This window comes from Polypterus senegalus, chromosome 18 (assembly GCF_016835505.1).
Source record: "Polypterus senegalus isolate Bchr_013 chromosome 18, ASM1683550v1, whole genome shotgun sequence".
Taxonomy (NCBI): domain Eukaryota; kingdom Metazoa; phylum Chordata; class Cladistia; order Polypteriformes; family Polypteridae; genus Polypterus; species Polypterus senegalus.
The window spans coordinates 62,380,254-62,403,470 of record NC_053171.1 but is presented as its reverse complement, the minus strand read 5'-3'; the positions used below and the strand labels follow the sequence as shown (position 1 = coordinate 62,403,470).

The 23,217-nt window shown below is 38.9% G+C and overlaps 1 protein-coding gene across 1 annotated transcript in view; it reads right to left on the bottom strand.

The window, feature by feature from the left end:
- LOC120518659 (sodium/bile acid cotransporter-like) overlaps positions 1 to 20,017 on the bottom strand; it is a 39,731-nt gene extending 19,714 nt beyond the window's left edge. The window contains exons 1-3 of the mRNA XM_039741562.1: positions 19,892 to 20,017; positions 16,909 to 17,293; positions 14,549 to 14,756 (exon numbers count right to left, since the gene is read on the bottom strand). Of these exons, the coding sequence (XP_039597496.1) occupies positions 14,549 to 14,756; positions 16,909 to 17,267 (567 nt within the window). The 5' untranslated portion in view covers positions 17,268 to 17,293; positions 19,892 to 20,017. The remainder of the gene's footprint in view (positions 1 to 14,548; positions 14,757 to 16,908; positions 17,294 to 19,891) is intronic.
- Positions 20,018 to 23,217: the final 3,200 nt, after the last annotated feature.

Genomic DNA, 23,217 nt, shown 5'->3' with positions numbered 1-23,217 from the left:
ACACCTGGTCATTTTGTCCAGCATGACTAATTCATCTGTTTGACAGGTGCTCGTTGAGAAAATTATGGACAACGAGATGCCAGTGCGGTGGTGCCTCATCTTGTTAAAAAAGGTAGTCATCTACCTCAGTAAGTTGTGGAAAACAAGAACTGCTTTGAGTTAATGTATTTGCTGTCATCTTATTTATAAACATATTCCAATAAGTTTAGATTTTTAAGCATTTGAAATTAAGGAGTGTTTTTGTGGGTAACCTGTAGTCTGTTCAGATGTGTCACTTGCTGTGACCAAGCAGGTGGAACTGGTGTGCAAACTGTAGCACATGAAAAAAAAAAAAACACTGAGATCCCTACAGTCTAAATTTTAGGTTTCAAAGTAGTCTGTCTTGTCTGTATGGCCCAAGAGAGCAACTGTACAAAATTTGGTCCAGATCAGTCAAAGGGTGAAGGATCATATAGGCAGCACATAGGGAGATGGACATTCTATTTTACATTTATAAATTGTAATGATGCCAGCACCTCAACACTCTTTTGTGTTGTTATTTAGTGCGTGTGCTGCCACTTTATGTCTATCTTTGCATGGCAGTGTGTGCGTAATTTAGTGTCACTTCCCAGTCACATGATGCACAGCGACATCAGGCTTCTCCTGTATATGATGGAATCGGCCAGCAGTATTCATCCATGTACGGGGCTGCATTCAAACAATGATTTTGCTATGATCTGGTATCTATTTACATTTTTAGTGGGAATTTTAGAGACCTTTTTTGATATTTATGCAATCGTTTTGAAATATACTTTTGATGTTGGTTTGTATAATGAGACACGTGGTCTCTAAGGATTATAGCAAGCAAAGTGACTAGACAATGAACTGTGAAATGAGACTGAAAATACGTTGTCAAAGGTAGGCAGAGGTAAGAGCTGGTTAATCAAAGAGACCAAGCAAAAAAAAAACAACTAGTTGTACTCGGTTTTTCAGCCACGTTAGTGTACGATTGCATTTCATTGATCAACATTAGATCAGCAATGGAAAATTTTTCCCAGAATTACAACTACAGTATACCTTTTTTCCCCTCCTGTTTGTGAATGCTGTATTGGTTAACAGTGCCCTTGTCAACCTGTGAGCCCGTTGGAGGAAGAGTGGAAAAAGTGCAGGTGTGCATTCGAGGTTTCGGCATCTATGGCGCTGTGCTTTTGGTGTAGACTTGCAATCTTTGCTTGAGGATTACCAGACCAGGCCGACATGCTTGAGATCTGTTCTGCCTGCCTGGATTATCCTATGTGTTGCATTCCGCCCCCCCATCCGAGACGCTGAGTTCGCCATGTAAGTAATCTCAGACTGTTCTGCACTATCTCTTGTATTAAAGGCAATGCTACTTTGACGGCTGCTGTTTTTATCTTAGAGATAGAATTACTAGACGCCGCATGACCAGCAGCATCGTACATCAACGTTACCGCCATATTGCGAGTGGCACTGCTGTGGAGTGAAGTAATGAATAATGTGCTGCTTGGGATTGTACAAACTGCTGTATGCTCTAAACCAGATCCCGGGGTATTACATTTCATAGGTAAGGCTGAACAATTGTTTTGGTTATATTTGGCCATTAGAAAACCCTGTTTTATAATCCTAGCACTCAAGGTCACATTATAAATAAAAATAAACAAAATTAGTAAAATTAAATCAAGAGAATGATAAATCAAAAAGCAATAATTAGCAAACAAATAAAGACAACTGGCAGTAACAGTGCAAAATTCATAATTGGTATGCCAGTTAGAAAAGATACATTTTGAGGATAGTTTTAAAATGTGTTATTGAATCGACCTGACATATATGAGAGGGAAGAGAATTCCCGAGTTGAGGAGCACTACGAGAGACACTCGAGCTCACATAGCACTGAGTCTGATGTGTGGTACAGAAAGTCGAGCTGCTGATGAGGATCTGAGTGAGTGAGAAGAGTGTCAGTCTGTAGGAGATCAGTGAGGTTGTGGAGAGCTTTAAATTTTAAGAGCAGTAATTTGTATTGTATTCTGTAGTTAACAGGGAGCCAGTGAAGTTGAGAGAGAATTGGTGTAATATATTCAGTGGATCTAGAACAGCAGGTTATTATCCTGGCAGCAAAATTTTGAAGAAATTGTAAGCGATGGATATGTTTTTGTGGGATGCCAGATAGAATAGCATTACAGTAATCTATATGTGAGGTGACTCAGGTATTAACCAATACTTCAGTACTGTCTTGCGTAAGAACAGGACGTCTAGAAATGTTTTGGAGATGGAAGAAAGCAGTCCGAGAAATGTTACTTATATGGGAGGAATTAATTAATAATAATAATTATTATTATTATCTATACTAATAAAAGGCAAAGCCCTCACTGACTCACTCACTCACTCACTGACTGACTCACTCACTCATCACTAATTCTCCAACTTCCCGTGTAGGTAGAAGGCTGAAATTTGGCGGGCTTATTCCTTACAGCTTACTTACAAAAGTTAAGCAGGTTTCATTTCGAAATTCTACATGTAACGGTCATAACGGTCGATAACAGTCGACAACGTCCGCCATGTTTTTCTTATTTATGGCCCCATCTTCACGAAATTTGGTAGGCGGCTTCCCTGCGCTACCTGAAACCGATGTACATACTTATTTCGATGGTATGACGCCACTGTCGGCTGCCATATTGAACTTTCCAACGTCACTAATTTTCCAACTTCCCGTGTAGGTAGAAGGCTGACCCCATCTTTACGAAATTTGGTAGGTGGCTTCCCTGCGCTAACCAAAAGCAATGTACGTACTTATTTTGGTGGTATGACGCCACTGTTGGCCACCATATTGAATTTTCCAGCGTCACTAATTCTCCAACTTCCTGTGTAGGTAGAAGGCTGAAATTTGGCAGGCTCATTCCTTACAGCTTACTTACAAAAGTTAAGCACGTTTTATTTCGAAATTCTATGCATAACGGTCATAACGGTTGACAACGTTCGCCATGTTGAACTTTCTTATTTATGGCCCCATCTTCACGTAATTTGGTAGGCGGCTTCCCTGCGCTAACCAAAAGCAATGTACGTACTTATTTCGGTGGTATGACGCCACTGTCAGCCACCATATTGAACTTTTCAACGCCACTAATTCTCCAACTTCCCGTAGGTAGAAGGCTGAAATTTGGTACTTATTTCGGTGGTATGATGCCACTGTCGGCCGCCATATTGAACTTTTCAACAGTCTTTGTTACTTATGGGCCCACCTTCAACAAATTTGGTACACGGGTTCCCAACGCTAACTGAATCCTACTTACGTACATATATATGTCCATAGCCTGCAGCTCGGTCACCATGTGAGGCGGCGTTGGGTCCCACATCCCAACGCCTCCCACGTTGTTGGCTGCCTGACTATATAAGGCCGTCCGTCGCTCCAGTCTCTACATTCCCTTCCTTGCTTCACCATGGGATTCACGTCTCCTTGCTGATAACTACAGCCTTTTTATTTAATCCACAGCTTCTCCGCTGTTTTATTGTTCATTTATTACGATTATAGTTATTGTGTAGGTATTTTAGACTTACTTTACATCGTTCAGGTACCCATTTCCTTTATCATTCCAACCGTATCGCATTAACATGTCTATCGAGGTGATCACCATCGATCAAAGAACTGTCACTTACCGAGTGGTTTCCATGCCCGGAGATGGCACCTACCTTTTCCATTCTCTTTGTTACATATTGCACGGCCATATCAGGCTCACTCTTGATATCCGGAGGAACATTGTGTCTTATGTATTGAATGACTGGGACAGGTTCAAGGTGTGGACTGATGACAGTACAGGAGATAATTATACTACACAGGAGCACTATAAGAGTGAAATGCTTAAGCCCTTCACCTATGCATCTGCATGTGAGTTGATGGCTGCCGCTGAATTGTTCGGTTGTCACTTTCAAGTGTATTGAAATGACCAAATATTTTACACCTTTCGACAACTGGCAATGCCTCTAAAACATCTTAGATTAACAGGTGACGATTTCAGCAGTGGTCACCTACTACTAAACACTCAAAAGCTGGATGTGAAGTTATCGATGAAACCGGTTGTATACTTACAACGCTTGACAGATGCCGAATGTCTCTTCAACACAAGTCCTACAAATACTGTCGTAATTATAACAAACCATGCAACTCAAACCGATTATGACAGCAGCAATCCAAGCTGTGAGATTTGAAACAAGATTACTGTTTACAAGGCCAACTGTACGTTGCATGCTTAAGAGTAAGCTCAGCACACAGCTTGGTCATATTACAACCGGAGGGCCAAACTCACAATGTGGTATACAAAGAGATCCTTAACAAATAATTATTGGTATATTTTCCCTCAGTTTAAAAAGGTTTAATTTTCATATGTATATATATATATATGAAGATATGTATGTGTATATATATGTATATATGTATGTATATATAGATATATATATATATATATATATATATATATATATATATATATATATATATACATATATACATATATATACACATACATATCTTCATATATATATACATATGAAAATTAAACCTTTTATATATATATGTAGACTCAAACCGATTATAACAGCAGCAATCCAAGCTGTGAGAAAACACTAAAAAGGAGGCGTGTCAGACGTCGTGGTACATTTTCGGATTGTAACTAGACGAAAACAACTTTGTGGCGCTGCGGCCAAATACACAAAACAATTACTTTGACAATCATGTTACGTTATTTTTAAAATGTTTCCTTTTCTTTTTCATAACTTCTTTAACACACGACTTCGCTCTGAAGCGCGGGTATTTTGCTATATATATATATATATATATATATATGACAGCAACACTCATAACAGTGACAAAACAATTACATTGACAATCATGTTACGTTATTTTCAAAATGTTTCCTTTTCTTTTTCTTTACTTCTTTAACACACTACTTATCTGCTGCGAAGCGCGGGTATTTTGCAAGTTATTTAATAATTGCCATTATTAGTGTATAAATGTATATAAATAATTGCATGTAAACGATTTGCCAAAATCTGTTGTATGTTAACGATACTGTTTTAAATGATATTGTTTTTTCATCAGAAAACCCGGTGTCAATGTCTACATGTATTAGTTTAAATGGCACTTTGCCTCTCACAATAAGGCTGACGAGCTGACGTATCGTGTCGACTGGGCAACACAGTGAATGCGATGTCTATCTATATATGTCTTTGGTTTTTATGACTCTACCAGCTAAGGTAGCACTGATTAATGCAAGCTCTATCACAAACAAGTCGTTTATTTTGAATGACTTTTTTACTAGTCATAAATTGGATTTCATGCTCCCAATGGAGATTTGGCAGCACGATTCAGATTTTCCTAATCTGACAGAATTGTGCCCTGAGGACTGCTCTTTCATTAGCACACTGTGGCTCTCTGGCCATGGAGGAAGGATCACCATAGTTTTTAAGAAGTTATTTTTATGTCATTCTGTTACTACCATTTCCTATAAGACTTTTGAACTTTGGATTGTTAACTTTGGCCGTGTAACCCCAATATATTGTATTTTAATTTATCGTCCACCTGGTGCGATTAGTCCTTTTCTTGCTGATTTTCAAGATTTTGTATCCACCATTATTAAGCTGCATAGAATAATAATAATGCTTGGTGACTTCAATATCCAGGTGGATGATAATTTAAGTAGTGTGGCTTCCAGATTTTTGTGTATCACTGACTCTTTTAATTTTGTACAACATGTTGTTGGCCCTACCCATAGCGGGGACACACACATTGGATTTGTTATTTTCATATGAAGTTACCTTGAATGATGTTACTATTTGTGATGTAACCTTTAGTAATCATTAGTGTGCTTTGTTTGACTTGTCCTCTGATTTAGAGTTGTCATCTTCTGTTAACTCTAGGCATACTTGTTTCATTAATGAGTCAGTGATTTATCAGTTTGTTGATTTGGTTGTGGTATCTGATGCCAGTACTAATGTTGATAATGTTGAGTTAGCAGTTCAATGTTTTAATGACCATTGTACTGATATTTTGAATAAGATTGTTTCTTTTAAAATCAGACAATGTTCTTTACCCATTCCTTGGATGAATAACTTCATTCGTGATCTTACGCATTCTTGTTGAAAAGCGGAGCGACTATGGAAGTGTACTACTCTGACTCGAATTGTATGGATTTGGATTAATTTTTACGCACTTTATGGACTTTACCTTGACTAGGAACAATTGAATCTGTGGATCACGGACGAGACCTACGAACATTTCTTTGTACCTGGTGATCTAGGAGCCTGGGATGATCTGTCTCCTTGATTATAGTTGCTATACTGGTCTGTTCTCGATTCGTTTTATTGTGCTTTATGACTAAAAACTGATCTGATGTTCACAGCCACCTGGCTTGTGGCTCTGGGGTGATCATGCCTGTAATACCCAGCATTACTTGTTTGCTGCTATATGTTGGAACCTCCAAATCCTGCTACCTCCTCCTGCTATGCCTTCTCCTGCTTTGCTATCGCTGCTCACCACCACCACCACACCCACCCATCTCATCGACTCCGCTGTGCTGTGCTGCTTCTCCACTGCTATCAGATAAGTATTGCTCATTATCATGCTAAAATACTCTTGTGACAAACTCCTTCATATTAAACAGTTTGTCCAGAGCAAATGGTCTGACTGGAATATCCTAAAAGACACCGGTATTTTGCGGTGCCTGAAATATGTACATCGTGGGTCAGGTCACCTCCTCCGCCACCGCCAGGCTGCATTTGCATTTGCTCAGGAATACGCCGTCCTATTTATGGCCCTGGAAACAGAAGTGTCAGTGTGCCAAATTTACAGTATGTGAAAATAAATTCCGGTCACAGCTTTGTGCAAAAAGAAGTCTCATCAACTAATATTGCATTGTTTAATTTAAAATCTCTTAATGGCAAAGCATGTTGTGTTTAACAAAAAAACTTGGCAAAAAAGGAATGAATTTACGTCCCTCACAGAGGCGACACCACCTAGTTACACTTTCCTCACAGTGCCTTGTAGCTCAAGACAAGGCGGAGGTCTTGCGGTAATTTTCAGAGTGGATTTAAACATCAAAAGAATCCCAATTGATTGTCCATTGTCTTTCGAGTGTCTGGCTCTTAAACTAATAATGGGATCAAGTCCTGTCTTACTCATCTTACTTGTTCTTTATTGTCCTCCAAAATACAATGTATCCTTCCTATCTGATCTGGCTGAACTATTAACCCACTTAAGTTCCTTTTCCCAGAGAGTCATTCTTCTTGGTGATTTCAACATTCATATTGACATCCCCACATCTAAACTGAGAAATGAATTCCTATCCTTACTGGACTGTTTTGACTTGACACAACGTGTTGATTTTCCCACTCACTCTGGTGGTCATATATTGGAACTGATCTGTACATCTGGACTATCTGTTGCCAACATTTACAGCACTGATTTGGGACTCTCTGACCATAAAGCAGTACTTTTCACTGTCTCATTACCTCTCCATCCGCTTACCTGTAAACGACAAATTTCTTACAAAAACCTTAAAAATATCTGTCCTTCTGTCCTTTCTGGATCCATTTCTGATCTTTTATGTCTTCACCTATTCCATCAACATTAGATAGTCTCGTTGATCACTATAACACAGCCCTTCACTCAGCACTAGATAAAACAGCTCCTTTAAAACATAAGGAGGTTTCCTTTAAGCGATCAGCTGCTTGGTATAATTCAGAATTGCGATCTATGAAAGCAGTTGGCTGACACCTTGAGAGAGTGTAAGGCTGGCCTCACCGTGCACATCCAGGATTTCTCTGACCACCAAAGAGCTTACAGAGAAGCACTAACTGCTGCCAAGAACACCCATTATGGCAGAATAATAGAAAGTGGCAACGATAATCCAAGGGTTTTGTTCTCTGTAGTTAATAAACTAATTGAACCCGCATCTGGCCCAACTACCTCTTCTACTGAAGTCTGTGAGAAATTCCTCCACTTTTTCCGTAACAAAATTAAAGATCTAAATAATTCAACTAACATAAATACATCATCTGTTTATATGTTTTCCTGTTTTCCCCCTCCATCCAGCTCCTTCTCTAAGTTCTCACCAGTCACATCGGCATTTGTTAATGACCTGCTTTGTAAGATGAGGCCAACTATTTGTGTACTGGACCCCATCCCCACCACACTACTTAAATCCTGCCTTCATGCCATAATCCCGACTATTACAACAATAATAAATTGTCTTGTTGTTTTGTTGGCTGGGTTTGGCTCCAGCAGACCCCAATGACCCTTTGTTCTGATTCAGCGTGTTGGAAAATGGATGGATGGATGGATAAACTCATCCCTTGACACTGGGTTTCTGACTCTCACTTTTAGAATTGCTTCTGTAACTCCAATGTTAAAAAAGTCTGGTCTTGATGGTGCCGATCTTAACAAATTTCGGCCTATTTCCCACTTACCTTTTCTGTCAAAAGCTCTTGAGTGCGTTGTAGCTTCCCAACTCACCAACTACTTAACTTCTGATAATTTGATGGAACCCTTTCAGTCTGGTTTCAGGGCGAAGCACAGCTGTGAAACTGCTCTGCTACGGGTATCCAATGATTTACTTATGACAGCAGACTCTGGACAAACCAGCATATTAATTCTATTAGACCTCAGTGCAGCATTTGACACTCGGGTCAGACATGACATTCTACTGTTCAGAATGGAGATCATGCTGGGTATCTCTGGCACTGCCCTCCAGTGGTTCAAGTCCTATCTGACTTATAGACAAGAGTTTGTTAGTCTTGGCAACAGCAGATCCAGCTCAGCGTCAGTCACACAAGGAGTTCCTCAGGGCTCTGTCCTCGGCCTTCTTTTCTTCTGTATTTATATGCTTCCCCTCGGCCATATTTTATGCAGACGATACTCAACTCTATTTCAATGTTAAAAGTGGATCTTCATCAGAGCTCTCACAGCTGACAACTTGCCTCAGTGAAATTAAAACCTGGATGGAGCAGAACTCTTTAAATTTAAATTGCAACAAAACTGAACTCCTGCAAATTGGGACTAAAGTGCAACTTAATAAAATGAGCTCCTTCCCAGTCCATCTTGGTGGTGATCTCATCAGACCTGCCTCTACTGCAAAGAATCTTGGTGTCATTTTTGATTTCTCCCTTTCTTATTCTGCCCACATAAATCACATTAAGAAACTTTCTTACTTTCATCTCCGTAACATATCACATGTTCGCTCCTTCCTCTCCTATTCTAACCCTGAGACACTTGTCCATGCTTTTATCACATCCCACATCAATTATTGTAATTCCCTTCTGGCAGGTGCCCCTTCTAATCTTATATCACAGCTCCAGTTTATTCAAGACTAGGCTTCAAGAGTCCTTACTCGAACCAGCAGCAGCGAGCACATCACACCCATCCTGCTCCGCCTTCACTGGCTTCCTGTGTCTTACAGAATTGAATATAAAATCCTACTAATAACCTACAAAGCCTTAAACGACCTTGTGCCAAACTACATCAATGACCTCCTCCATCACTGTATGCCTGTCTGCCTACTAAGGTCCTCTGATTCTGGTAATCTTTTTGTGCCCCACACTAACCTACACTCCATGGGTGACAGGGCCTTCAGCTGTATAGCGCCCAGACTCTGGAATGACCTACCAAAATTAATCAGATCAGTTGACTCCATGAATTCTTTTAAAAAAACAACTCAAAACTCATCTGTTCAGGAATGTCTTTAGCTCTACCTGACTTTATTACCCTTCTCTCAGTTTACCTCTCTGTCAAGATGCTCATGTAACCTGTGTGTGTGCTAGACCATCAATTATGTTGTCTGTTAGGCTTTTCTCTGAATTTACTGTCTTACTCTTCTTTATTTATATAACTGGTTTAGTACAATGCTATGTACTGTATACTTTGGCGTTCTTTTTAAACTCTATGAATTGCCTTGAGCATGGGAAAGGCGCTATATAAATAAAATGTATTATTATTATTACTCTGGAAGTTGATCATTCTTACTTAAAGCATTTGCTTATTTCTTTTACTTCTTTGGTTAAGTATGTTATAACATCTTATTTTTCTAATTTTATTCAGACTCACAAGTGTAATCCCAAAGTGCTATTTGATACTATTCACAATATTATTTCCTCAACTCGATCTATTATTCAGTTTTTTTCTGATACTGACTGTAATAATTATCTTAAATTTATTGGCAAGGTTAATGTTGTTCGGGCTAATATTGTTCCAGCTGTCTTACCTAGTGATCTTATTCACTCATGTTCTGAGTCTTTTGTGTTCTCAGAAGTTTAACTTTCTGATCTCCCCGACTTGCCCAGAAAGATGAAATCTTCATCATGTCCTTTGCCAATGTCATTAATGTTAAAAACTTTGAGTTGTATAGGTCTGTGCGTTTTAAATACCATAAATTGCTCCTTGAGATTGTGTGTAGTTCCATCATATTTTAAGCAGCTGTAATTCAACCAAAGTTGAAAAAATCTAATTCTGATCCCTCTATTTTGAATAATTACAGGCCAATTTCAAAACTGCCTTTTATTGCCAAAGTTTTGGAAAAGGTGGTTGAACAGCAACTCTATGCCTTCTTAGAGGAGCAGCAGTTCTTTGATTCTTTTCAATCTGGTTTTTGGAGGTAACATTCTACAGAAACAGCTCTTCTAAACATTTTTAATGATCTTTTAATTGCTGCTGATGCAGGCAAGTGAGCTGTTTTTGTACTGTTAAATCTTACCAGAGCCTTTGATACAGTGGAGCTTTGGATTTTAATTAATAGATCAGAGTGGTTAGGTGTCTCTGGCTCTGCTTTGGGCTGGTTCTCCTCTTATTTGTTGAATAGGAGTATCTCACTCGGTGTGGCTGGCTTTTCATCCGACTCTGCTCCTTTGACATATAGAGTGCCGCAGGGCTCGGTTCTTGGACCTTTTTATTTTCCTCTTTATATATTCTTCCCCTATCACAGATTCTTAACTCTTTTAAGGATATCTCGTATCATCTCTCTGCAGATGATATACAGCTTTCTTTTCATTTAAAACTAACCAAATTAAGGCTTTGGTCACTTTGGTTGATTGTCTGTCTCAGGTTAACAAATAGTAATTACCTGCATTTGAATTCAGGAAAGGCTGAGGTACTACCGGTAATTGTTGCTCCTCCTGTTCTTTATTCTGAGATTAGCTTAAAATTATCTTCTGTCTCTCCTGTTATTAAGTCGAGTTTCTTGACTTTTCTTGACGAGTTTCTTCTTTTCATAATCTTGGCGTTATTTTTGACCAGTCCCTGACACTTGATGAATATGTAAGATCAGTCAGCCACTCGTGTTTCTTTAATTTAAAAAATCTTTCTAAACTAGGAAATTCTGTTTCAAAGTCAGAATTGGAGATACTTGTTCTTTCTTTTATTTCCTCACAACTTGATTACTGCAATGCTCTCTTTACAGGTTTCAACAAGTCCTCTTTCTCATGTCTTCATTTAGTCCAAAATGCAGCTGCCTGTGCTCCTAACTCGACCTAGCCAGAGTGATCAAATCCCGCTCGTTTTGCACACACTGCACTGGCTCCCAGTGTTTTATAGAATTCATTTTAAAGTTTTGGTACTTACTTTCAGAGCTTTGGGTGGACAAGTTCCTGAGTACCTAACCAGCCAGCTCTAACGCTATACAGCTTGTCGGACTCTTAGATCTGGGCAAGAGGGCCTTTCAGTTGCCCAACACACTCGGCTAAAAACCCGTGGGGATTGTGCCTTTCAGTCTGTGACATCGAGACTATGGAATAGCCTGCCTTGTGGTCTGCACGCAGCTGAGTCTTCTAAAAAACAACTGAAAACATTTCTTTTTAAACAGACTTATAATCAGTGCTGAGTAGTTACTGTTTGTTTATTTATTATTTTTATTGGTTTTGTTTATGTTTTGTTTTGTGTATTGTATTTGTATTGTATTTCTGTTCAGCACTCTGTGACCTTATGTCTGTAAAGGGCGCTATATAAATAAACTACTACTACCTGTACCATCCAGGGTGTTCATAACTCAATCAAAGTTTAGTTCTATTTTCTACGATAACAATGAACTTGTAATGATTTGGGAAAAATCACATGCGCTAGTTTTTCTTTCTTTTTGCTTTATGATTATGCAAATGTTTTACTACCATGTTTATCATTTTTGCTGGGCCATCATTTGTTTTGCATTGTAAATTGCAATTGCTGCTGTTTTTTGTGCTTCTGCATGGACGAAGCCCTGTTTATGGCCGCTAGTAATGTGCCTCAGGAAGGTCACATGGCATTTTAATTCTTGACTTTCCACCTCTGTTAGATGGTAGAACACTACCCTCTGTGTCCAAGTTAGTCCATACACTTTAAAATAACTTTTAGTAGTTAGTTCTTTGTCCTCTTCGTTGTAAAGAGTTCCTGTGCATTCTCTTTCATCTTTGATTCTTGCTTTTTATATAAAATGTTTTTTTTATTGTTTAAACTGGTTTTGACCTGTTTTTCTGTCTAAGATTAATGAGATGTTTGTCTATCTCACTGTTTAGGGTGATAATCTTCCATCTTTAGATCGAAATGCCTCGTTGATGTGAGAGGTCTGAGGAGAACAGCCAGACTGGTTGGAGCTGACAGAAAGGCTACGCAAATTCAGATAATAATTCTATATAATCGCAGCAAGTATAAAAACATCTCAGAATGTACAGTATGTCAGACGTTGAAGTGGATGGGCTACAACTGCAGGAGACCATTTATTCCTGTCAGCCAAGAATAAATAAAGCTAAGGCCTTAATGGCCACAAGTTCACTAAAACTGGACACATGAAAACTGGAAAAAACGTAGCCTGGCCTGATGAATGTCAATTTCTGCTGAGGCACACAGAGGATATAGTCAGAATGTGGCACCGACAGCATAAATTCATGAAGTCCAGACTGGTGGTGGTGGCTTGATGGTGCAGGGAATGATTTCTTGACACACTTTGGTCCTGTTAATATCAATCAGTCATTGCTTGAATGCCATGGCCTATTTGAGCATTGTTGCTGACCATGTGTATCCCTTAATGACCACAATTTGCACCATGGCACAAAGAAAATTAGTTTCATGAACATAACTAACTACAAGTTCAGTGTTCTTCAGTGGCCTTCCCAGTCCCCGGAGCTGAATCTGATAGAACTGGGGTCTTCAACTCAGATTTTCATTCTAACCCTTGTCTTTATAAGTGACAAGTTTTTTTGCTTCAAATTAACTCTTTTGCTGTAATTTTAATTTAAGCAAGTCAATTTTTATTAATTAGTACCCAAACAATAACGAGGTACAAAATGAGCCTCCAACACATGACCACATAACCTGTGGCCATCATTTAATATCTGAGAACAGAGGAAAGTGAAGGTCTTAGTAATTTTTGTCTTCTCAGGTCCACAAGACATTTTGATGGTGCCCTCAGAAAAAAGAAAATAAACAGTTTTGGAAACGCCTGCTATGGCAGAATGAGAGCACCAGCAAGTCATGGAATTAAATAATATGTTTAATTTAACAATAATAATTGGCTTCTAATTAAGAAACTGATTGGAGTGAACTTGGTTGGAGTTTGAGACCCTGACTTTGCTGGTCATCTGTTGGCTCACTTTTTTGGGTGCCATTTAAGGTAAAAAATGAAGCAATTCAGCAAGTGAATTAAAATGAAGGGAACAGAAGTAGCAGAAAAAATTATCAGTAATTAAAAAAGGGTTAAATGAAAACCTACAGCAACAGTAGCACTCCATAACCGGAGCTGGAGTTTGGGATGTGGTGGAATAGGAGATTGGCAGCATGAATGTGCAGCTGACAAACCTGCAGAAAATGTGTGACGCAATCATGTCAACAGGGACCAGATTCTCAAAGGAATGTTTTCAGGGTCTGGAATCCATGCCATGAATAACTGAGGCTGTTTTGAGAACAAAAGTAGGCTCTACCCTGTATCAGTATAATAACATTTCCTAATAATTTGCTTAGTGTATTTATTTATTAAGATCATGATTTTAGATGCCACAGTAGCACAGAATTTAGCAATGATATCTGCAATGCCAGAGCCCAAGATTCAAATCCCACCCCAGTCACTTTGATTTTTTTCTCTAGCCTGACTGCTCTTCTAGAACACCCCAAACACATAGAGGTTACACTGGATGGTAATTGTAAGTGAGGCAGTCATGAGTGAGCTAGAGAGATTTGCAAAGGGCTAGTAGGGCTAGTTAGGCTATGACTTAGTGCCACTCTAAAACTGGAGGGGATAAATACATATCACAATTTGAAAACTTTAATTGCACAGACTTCTGTTGACTTTTTTTATTGTCCTTTCTTCTAATTACTTTGCATGTATTTTATTTTGTTATGATATTCAATATGGTCAGTTAATGCTGGGTTGTCAAATAAGGATCTTTACGCTGAGAAGGTTGCTTTTTATTCTAATAAGATGAATATTATAGCCACAAGCAGTCCACAAGTTCAGAAATTACACCAGGCTGTACTATGATGGAAAACATGTAGGTGAGTAATGCTACTCCCAGCTTCCATCTCACTTCGCCAGTTTTGGAAGGCACATACCTTTGTAATGATCTTGGAGTAGCGTGGAGCCTTGGCATTGATGAAGATCCCAACTGCACATGGGACTATCGTCATGAGGAGAGCGACGATGATGCCTGTGTAGGGAATGACACTCTCTGCATTAGGAATGAGAGCTTTGCAGTACAGATAGAGAAGGAGTGGCATCATTCCTAAAGCCAGCACGGTGGAGCAGGTGGTCATGACAATGCTGCAAAGAAAACACAAAGGGCCGGGATGAGCAACTCAACAGCCAGTCCTCTAAAGGGTGTCAGAGAGACAAAGCACCTATTTCAAAAGACGAGGATGCTATGGACAGATTTTTATGACCGCTCTCTTGAAGCTGGCACCTTCATTTACAAATCAAACATTTCCAGCATTTCCTCAGTTTCAAAAACCCATCTTTCCACCTGTGCTTTATTCTGTGTACTCAACATCCTTCAGCACTGCCTTTCCAAGCCCCATATTACTGTATAACAGCTTTTGTGGGGTTTGTGTTCTTACCATAAGTCATCCAACTGCAACTCTGCTCTCTCCTTTCACTCTAAGTGATATTCTACATTTAACAGACAACCGAATTTTATGATATGATTGTGATGAACATTTTTTCTGAATTTTCTGTCACATTTTCTTCATGTGACATTTTTCTGGCGTATATTTGGTTTTGAATTAAATAGAATATATGCTTTTCACTTAAAATGTATTTATTATAGATGAATTATTTTTTGAGTCTTTTTTAGATGCCATTTTGCTTATCTCAGACAACACAATTTTATTGCTACTGCATTGCTAAGCTCTTTAAGTTACATCATCAGCAAGGTGCACTTCTTTATCATCTGACTTTACATAGTGAAAAAGAAGATGTTAGTGTGTAACATTTAGATTATGTTCTTGCCAAACAAATCCATGTAAAACAAATATTGACTACAATACACAGTACTGATTTTAGACTTGGCAGCTCTGTGTTTGACTTCCTGGAGAGATTTGCCTGTTTTCTTGTTCACATTTTATCTTCCACTGTCATTCAAATTTTTTTCTTACTTTACTTTGTTAGGATTATGTTTCATTTTAATTCTTAAACTTTGTGCATGCATTTTGCATATTTTGACTTCCAGTTTCTGGCGAAAACTTTGACTTTAGTTGAGAGTTTTATTCTTGTTTTGGCTATCAGTTAGAACTAATGCTTAAAACCTTGTCATATTATTTGACACATACTTATTCTTTTGGTCACTTCTTTTTGGTAACGTCCATGTGCTCTGCAGAACACTACGTGGAGGACCCTGGGAGAAGAATCAGACTCTGGAGGGTGTCCGCAGAGTCAGACATTAAAATCTAGTACTCCACTTTTCCTGTTAGGGTTAACTGGCGACTCAGACTTGGGAATGTGGGTGTGTGTGTGTAGGCAGTGAAGATCAATGATAATCAGTGCTGCATTACTGTGTACTAAGTATTCAGTAACGCCTACAAATAGCCTGCTTACGAAATATTATTCTTTCATATAGTAAATATTATTTCTACTTGTCAATATGTTACATCACGTAATGCTCCTTTCTGTTACGGATTGTTTTAACTTTTTCACTGTATAAGTCCTGGACTCAGCCAGGAGAGGCATTAAGGAGATTCTGTGTTTACAGATGTTTTTATTATGCTGCATGATTAAGCTCCTAGTTAGATACTAATGTGATATCACTGATATAAGATTACAATATTATTATCTGACATTTGAGAACATCACCACTGCTGGACCTGCTTTTGAATTGTGTCCCTCTATAGCCATCCACCCTCCAGACTTCCCAGGTGCTGTCATAACAAAGAGAGGACATGCAGAGAGACAGTGAGGAGGGGCATTTTGACCACAGAAACATTCATCCTGCTGTTATTCAAATGGAGTTTTCACGGCTGAGCCTGATGTGGGTAGCAAAATATCAGCTGGAATAAACTGTGTAAATAATTAACAAATTCTATTAACAGCTATAAAAGAGAACAAGTCTGAGACCATCTAGTTAGCTAGACCATCAGTGTGACAGTGAATAAGCAGCTATAAGATTAGCACCTTCTCTATCGGCCTGTTCTTATTCCTAGCATTTGTTTCTGTTTAAAATTTCCTTTATTAGTTTATAGCATTACCTGTATGTACTTTCAAATGGAGTTAAAAATACAATGTATTTTATTACTACATGCAACAATTGCCTTGGAATGGGCATGTCGAGAGTGATACCCTTGAGTGACAACATAGGTGTTGTGGCCTACTCTCCTACTCTGTTAACTTCATTTCAAGTAGCTAATGTTTTTACACTCATATTTCAGTGCTAAACCAACAATGATTTATCATAGACTGGGTAGCTAATAACTGCTGTGTTTACCTGAGGTTCATGTCTCCTTTGAGAGCCAGAGAGAAGATATTTGACAAGTTGCCCCCAGGGCAGCACCCGCATATCAGCACTACCACAGATTCAATGTCTTTAAGCTGAAAGAGCTTTGCCAACAAAAATGCAGTAAGTGGCATAACTCCATACTGGGCCAGAACAGCAATGGCCACTCCCTTTGGCTTGACAATATGAACTTTGATCTTGGAGATCTCCATGGTGCACCCCAGCGACACCATAGTAATGAACAGAATGAGGACAGTGATGCCATTAACAATTTTGTCCATAAGAGGAGGAAACAAAACCATGGTGGAGTTACTAGTAACATTGACATTGGGAAAGTCGGTGGAGTTCATGGCAGAGTGTACTGGCTGATGGATACCTGAAATGAGAAAACATCTTTAGTTATCAGTTGTCAGGGAAATGAGTGTATACATTTTAAAATGAATCTGTTTTCTTTTTTATGCAGATTCATGGGGCACCTGAGATAAGCACTGTGAACAAAGCCAGGATCAACAGTGGACAGGCAGTGAACTTACCATGGGGTACCACCATCCCCACGTTCACTCCCATTGATGTGTCATAAGAAGCGCAAACAGACACAGGGAACATGTAAGCTCCACATAGAAGACACCCTGACGGGAATAAAAACTGGAGTCCAAGTAAGGTCCAAAGTAGATTTCAGAACTTCTACTTAGTAGAAAAGTGTGGTGGGTTTTTCTCTGCACTGGGTTGTGTTTTCCTTCCTACATATGCTGTTGGCTTTAAAAGGTTTTTGATAGTTCACCATTTGAGTTTTACCAACCATATTATACATCAGACAATTTTCAAATATACATCTCTCTTAAAGTTAAACCTGACCAAGTTAGAATGTCACAATATTCATTAATGATATGCAAACATCAGGAGGCCTCCGACTAAGCAGCTGTTGGGATCAGAAGCCAATCTGGGCTGAATCGGAGAAGCTAATCTCTGTGAAGTGGTGGATTACTTTAGTCAGGCCTGATGCTGCACTGCTACATTTTGCACTGGCCAAAAATACTGCAAATACACAAAGAAAGTGAAAAAGCTTAGCTTAACTGTGTGTGTGTAGTACTGTACCCTGATCACTTGGGTTGTTCTGCTTATCACGGATTTACCTTTACTGTCCACTTTCTAATGAACCCAAAGGCATGTGCAACTGATAGCATAACTGATAGTGTCAAGGACATGTTTGCTAAGTGTTATAATCAGTGGACTGTAGGCTGAGCAGGGTTGTCCTTCTGAATGCTTTGAATATCTGTTTGTAAATTTTCATAATGTGTTGGCACAATGCTTTAAAGGCATAAATGACCTGAGAAATTCTGATAGAGTTTTATTAAATATACCTAACAGGAGAATCTGCTGGCTCATCACTTAGAAACACCAAAAGAGGACAGCTGCTAAAACTACATTTACAAACTATAGCCTTAGGTGTCTGTTAGAACCTTCTACATTATATGAACAGTATATATGGTATGCTCAGAATGTCTAGGCGGTGCTGTGCAGGGAACGTGAAATATCTGCTTTCTATCTGAAAGACACGGCATGTTAAGTTGAGCTCAAAATGTATGTTCATATCATGAGGGTACAGATTAAAATCCCACTTCTGTATAATCTGAAACAAATTAAAATGCAGCAGCTCTCAGAGGTAACAGTAAGCATCATAATAAATAATTTGGTGAGCTGAAAGGTGCTATATAGGATCAAAATGGACAACAAACAACATTTACAGTATTTTTAAGTTTTGGTTAACATATACATTTTTTAACAGAAAAAAATAAAAAACAGGGTTGACTGACACAGAAAGATACATGGATATGTAATGAACTATATAGCAAACAGATATGAAAGGCACTATAAAACAGATAGATATAGCTAGATATGAAATTAACTGTATATCATAGGTATGAAAGGAACTGTATATGAAATAAACAGAAAAATAGGAAAGTATATAACAGGTGTAGCTTGATATCAAAACCACTACTGTAACGGAGTAACATGAAAGGCATTGTATAACAGAGAGATATGCACATCAGACAGATATAGCCAGATATGAAAAACACTACATAGCATAGATATGAAAGGTGCTATATAAGAAATACACAAAGAAATAAATATGAAAGTCATTACAGATAGATAGACATCAAAGGCATTATATAACATATAGAGATAGAAATTAGAGGCAGTGCATATAAAACAAATATAAAAGACACTGAATAAGAACTACAAAGAAAAATAGGAAAGGCACTATATATCAGGTGGATAGAGCCAGATATGAAAGATGACGTTTGACGTAGATATGAAAGGCATTATATAACAGCTAGACATCAAAACCACTACTTAACAGGCAGTTAATCTGAAAGAAATTATATGATACAGTCAAATTGAAAAAGAGAAAAATCGTAGTGGCACTATCTAACAAACAGGTAGATATGAGAGGTACTATTTTACAATGTAGATACTGCACACACAATAGATAAACATATGAAAGGCACTATATACAGTGCAGACAGAGATGAGCAACATGGTATACAGGATAGACAAGATAGATTTGAAAATACAAAGCAGTATGTGAACCCTCAGAGCCTGACACTTACTGCATTCACATTGAATTTCATGTACCCTACAGCCTCTCTCATATGCATTCTCCCCATTTTTGACATCAAATGTATATTTCTGCATTTATTTATTTTTAAGGGAGAAATGACTCCTGTTTTTAATCAATCACTCTTGCCACACTTAAACAATCACATTTGCCATCCTTCCATTAAAACGTTCAATTCAATCACATCTGTAAGCTTTCTCCAACAGCAGCATAAGCAGACATATTTGAATGAGGAGACTAGAAGGTGAATATTCCATCCCGTAACTAATTTTTTAATAGTTTCCAGATTTATTTTGTTATACACCCCCCCTTCCCTTTCAGCCGTTTAGACTGTCACAGAGTTCAGTCATTTACCTTTAGTCTTTCGCCGTGTTCAGTAGCACTGAGGGTTGGTGCACTCAGAATCCCCCCTTTAAATAACTTTATTTTGCAAGGTGAGCACTAATTGATCGGGGTTAAACACCAGGCAGGAGTACAGCCAAGGTGCTATTAGCCTTTGCACTTAACATTATATGCTTTGTGTATTTTTGGCTTTAATACAAGAACACAAGAAAGTACACCTGACTGACTACTTATTTGTGCTATTTATGTTTTTTGCCTAATTATGATAAGGGCACACCTACATGACAAGTTATAAAACTTGGACATTGGAGATTAGAGCAAAATCTGACAAGCAGGAGGCTGTTCACTTGGTGGCAGCTACTGGATTAACAGTAACCTGCTGAGACTGCTGGTACTCTTTTACTTATTAAACTGTTGTCTCCTGGAGGAAAACATGTCTTGAGGGTCCCAATGCTGATCCTGGTTCTGGATGTCCAGTACTGAAGTGTTGTGATGCATTTGGGAAATTTGACTGTTGACAGTAGCAGTCCTTCACTGTCCTGTGACCCAGAAGGACATACTTCAGCTTTCCGCTTCAACTCTTTTGATCAACCTCTCATTTGCTTTGCTTTAATGACAAACACAACAGAAAGTAACTCAGACTTAAAACACTGACATGAATCAGATCTTCTAATCTCTTGTAAAGAGGGTAATCTTCTCAGATCTTGGAGCACAATAGAAGGGTATAAGTTTATGGGGCGTTGGGACCTGTTCAATCATGGTAGGTTACATTTAAACAGAAGGGGTTCAAATGTATTTGGGAGGTGTATCAGTAGGTTTGTTGAGTATATGAAAGGCCAGGTTTACAACTTTACATGAAGGAATGAACAGTAATATAATATCAAATATACATGATAAATTCTAGCACAAAGAGAAAGTCAGTCAGTCATTCTACAACCTGCTATATCCTAACACAGGGTCATGGGGGTCTGCTGGAGCCAATCACAGTCAACACAGGGCGCAAGGCAGGAACAAACCCCAGCCCACCGTAGCAAAGAGAAAGTGCAAAGGTAAAATAAGCAATACATTGAAAATTGCTTTCCTTAATGATAGGAGTATTAAGAATAAAGTAAACTAAATGTATGCAGCTACACACTTCAAATAACAATTATAACAGAAACATGGATAAATATTAGAGATGGGCAGGAGTGTAACATAGACAATGTAACAGGTGGCTGGTGGGGCAACCCGGCTGGGACTCCCCAGAGGACCGGAGGAGGGCTTACGCCTCCCCCAAGGCCACGTGGGTGCGACTGCTCTGGTAGGTATGAGGGCTTTTGAGGCTCAACCCTGTAAGGGCCCGTGGTCACCGCCAGGGGGCGCCTCAGTGCTCATGGAGCCCTGGACCTCAGCACTTCTACCACACCCGGAAGTGCTGGGGGGAAGAGCAGCCAGCACTTCTGCCACTCTGGGGAGTGCTGGCGGAAGAGTGTCGGGAAGCACCTGGAGCACATCCGGGTGATTATAAAACGGGCCGCCTCCCTCCATTCGAAGGCTGGAGTCAGGAGGTCAAGAAGGAGAGAGAGGCATTGTGTTGTTGGCCTGGACTTTTGGGGACTTTGGGGTTGTGCGTTCTCTTTGTTGTTAGAAAAAACATGTTGTGGGTGATTTAAAATATGTCTGCCTGTCTGTGTCCAGGCCACTTACCACAACAGGTACAACAACAACAACAACAACAACATTTATTTATATAGCACATTTTCATACAAAAAAGTAGCTCAAAGTGCTTTACATAATGAAGAAAAATAAAAGACAAAATAAGAAATTAAAATAAGACAAAATTAGTTAACATAGAAAAGGAGTAAGGTCCGATGGCCAGGGTGGACAGAAAAAAAAAAACCCTGACGGCTGGAGAAAAAAAATAAAATCTGCAGGGGTTCCAGGCCACGAGACCACCCAGTCCCCTCTGGGCATTCTACCTAACAAAAATGAAATAGTCCTCTTTGTATTTAGGGTTCTCATGGAAGGACTTGATGATGATGGTCATGCAGACTTCTGGCTTTTAATCCATCATTGTTGGAACATCACGGTGCTTTGAGTAGATGGTGGTGGCGCAAGCCACCACCAAAAGGACAGCAGAAAAAGAAACAGAAGAGAGAGTAGGGGTTAGTACAGATTTTAGAGCCACCTTGAATAGTTATTATAATGAATTGGATATACAGAGTATCATGATTAAATTACAGTGAAGTTATGAGAAGGCCATGTTAAAATAATGTGTTTTAGCAGTTTTTTTAAAGTGGTCCACTGTATTAGCCTGGCGAATTCCTATTGGCAGGCTATTCCAGATTTTAGGTGCATAGCAGCAGAAGGCCGCCTCACCACTTTTAAATTTTGTTCTTGGAATTCTAAGCAGACACTCATTTGAGGATCTGAGGTTACGATTTGGAATATAAGGTGTCAGACATTCCGATATATAAGATGGGGCGAGATTATTTAAGGCTTTATAAACCATAAGTAGAATACACAGGTAACCAGTGTAGTGACATCAAAACTGGAGAAATGTAGTTTCTTTTCCTGGTTAGGATTCTAGCAGCTGCATTCTGCACTAGTTGCAAACGATTTATGTCTTTTTTGGGTAGTCCTGAGAGGAGTGTATTACAATAATCTAGTCGACTGAAAACAAACGTGTGAACTAATTTCTCAGCATCTTTCAGTGATATAAGAGGTTTAACTTTTGCTATGTTTCTTAAGTGAAAAAATGCTGTCCTAGTGATCTGATTAATATTCGATTTAAAATTCAGATTACAGTCAACAGTTACCCCTAAGCTTTTTACCTCCATCTTGACTTTTAATCCTAATGTATCCACTTTATTTCTAATAGCCTCATTGTATCCGTTATTAGCCAATCACTAAAATTTCAGTTTTCTCTTTATTTAGCTTGAGAAAGTTACTATTCATCCATTCAGAAATACAAGTCAGACATTTTGTTAGTAAATCAAGAGAATCGGGGTCATCAGGTGCTATTGATAAATACAGCTGTGTGTCATCAGCATAGCTGTGGTAGCTCACGTTGTGCCCTGAGATAATCTGACCTAACGGAAGCATGTAGATTGAGAATAACAGCGGACCCAGGATAGAGCCTTGTGGAACACCATATTGGATATCATGTGTCTATGAGTTGTAATTACCACAACTAACAAAGAATTTTCTCCCTGCCAGGTAGGATTCAAACCAATTTAAGACACTGCCAGAGAGGCCCACCCATTGACTAAGGCGAGTTCTAAGAATATTATGATCAATGGTGTCAAATGCAGCACTCAGATCTAAGAGGATGAGAACAGATAAATGGCCTCTGTCTT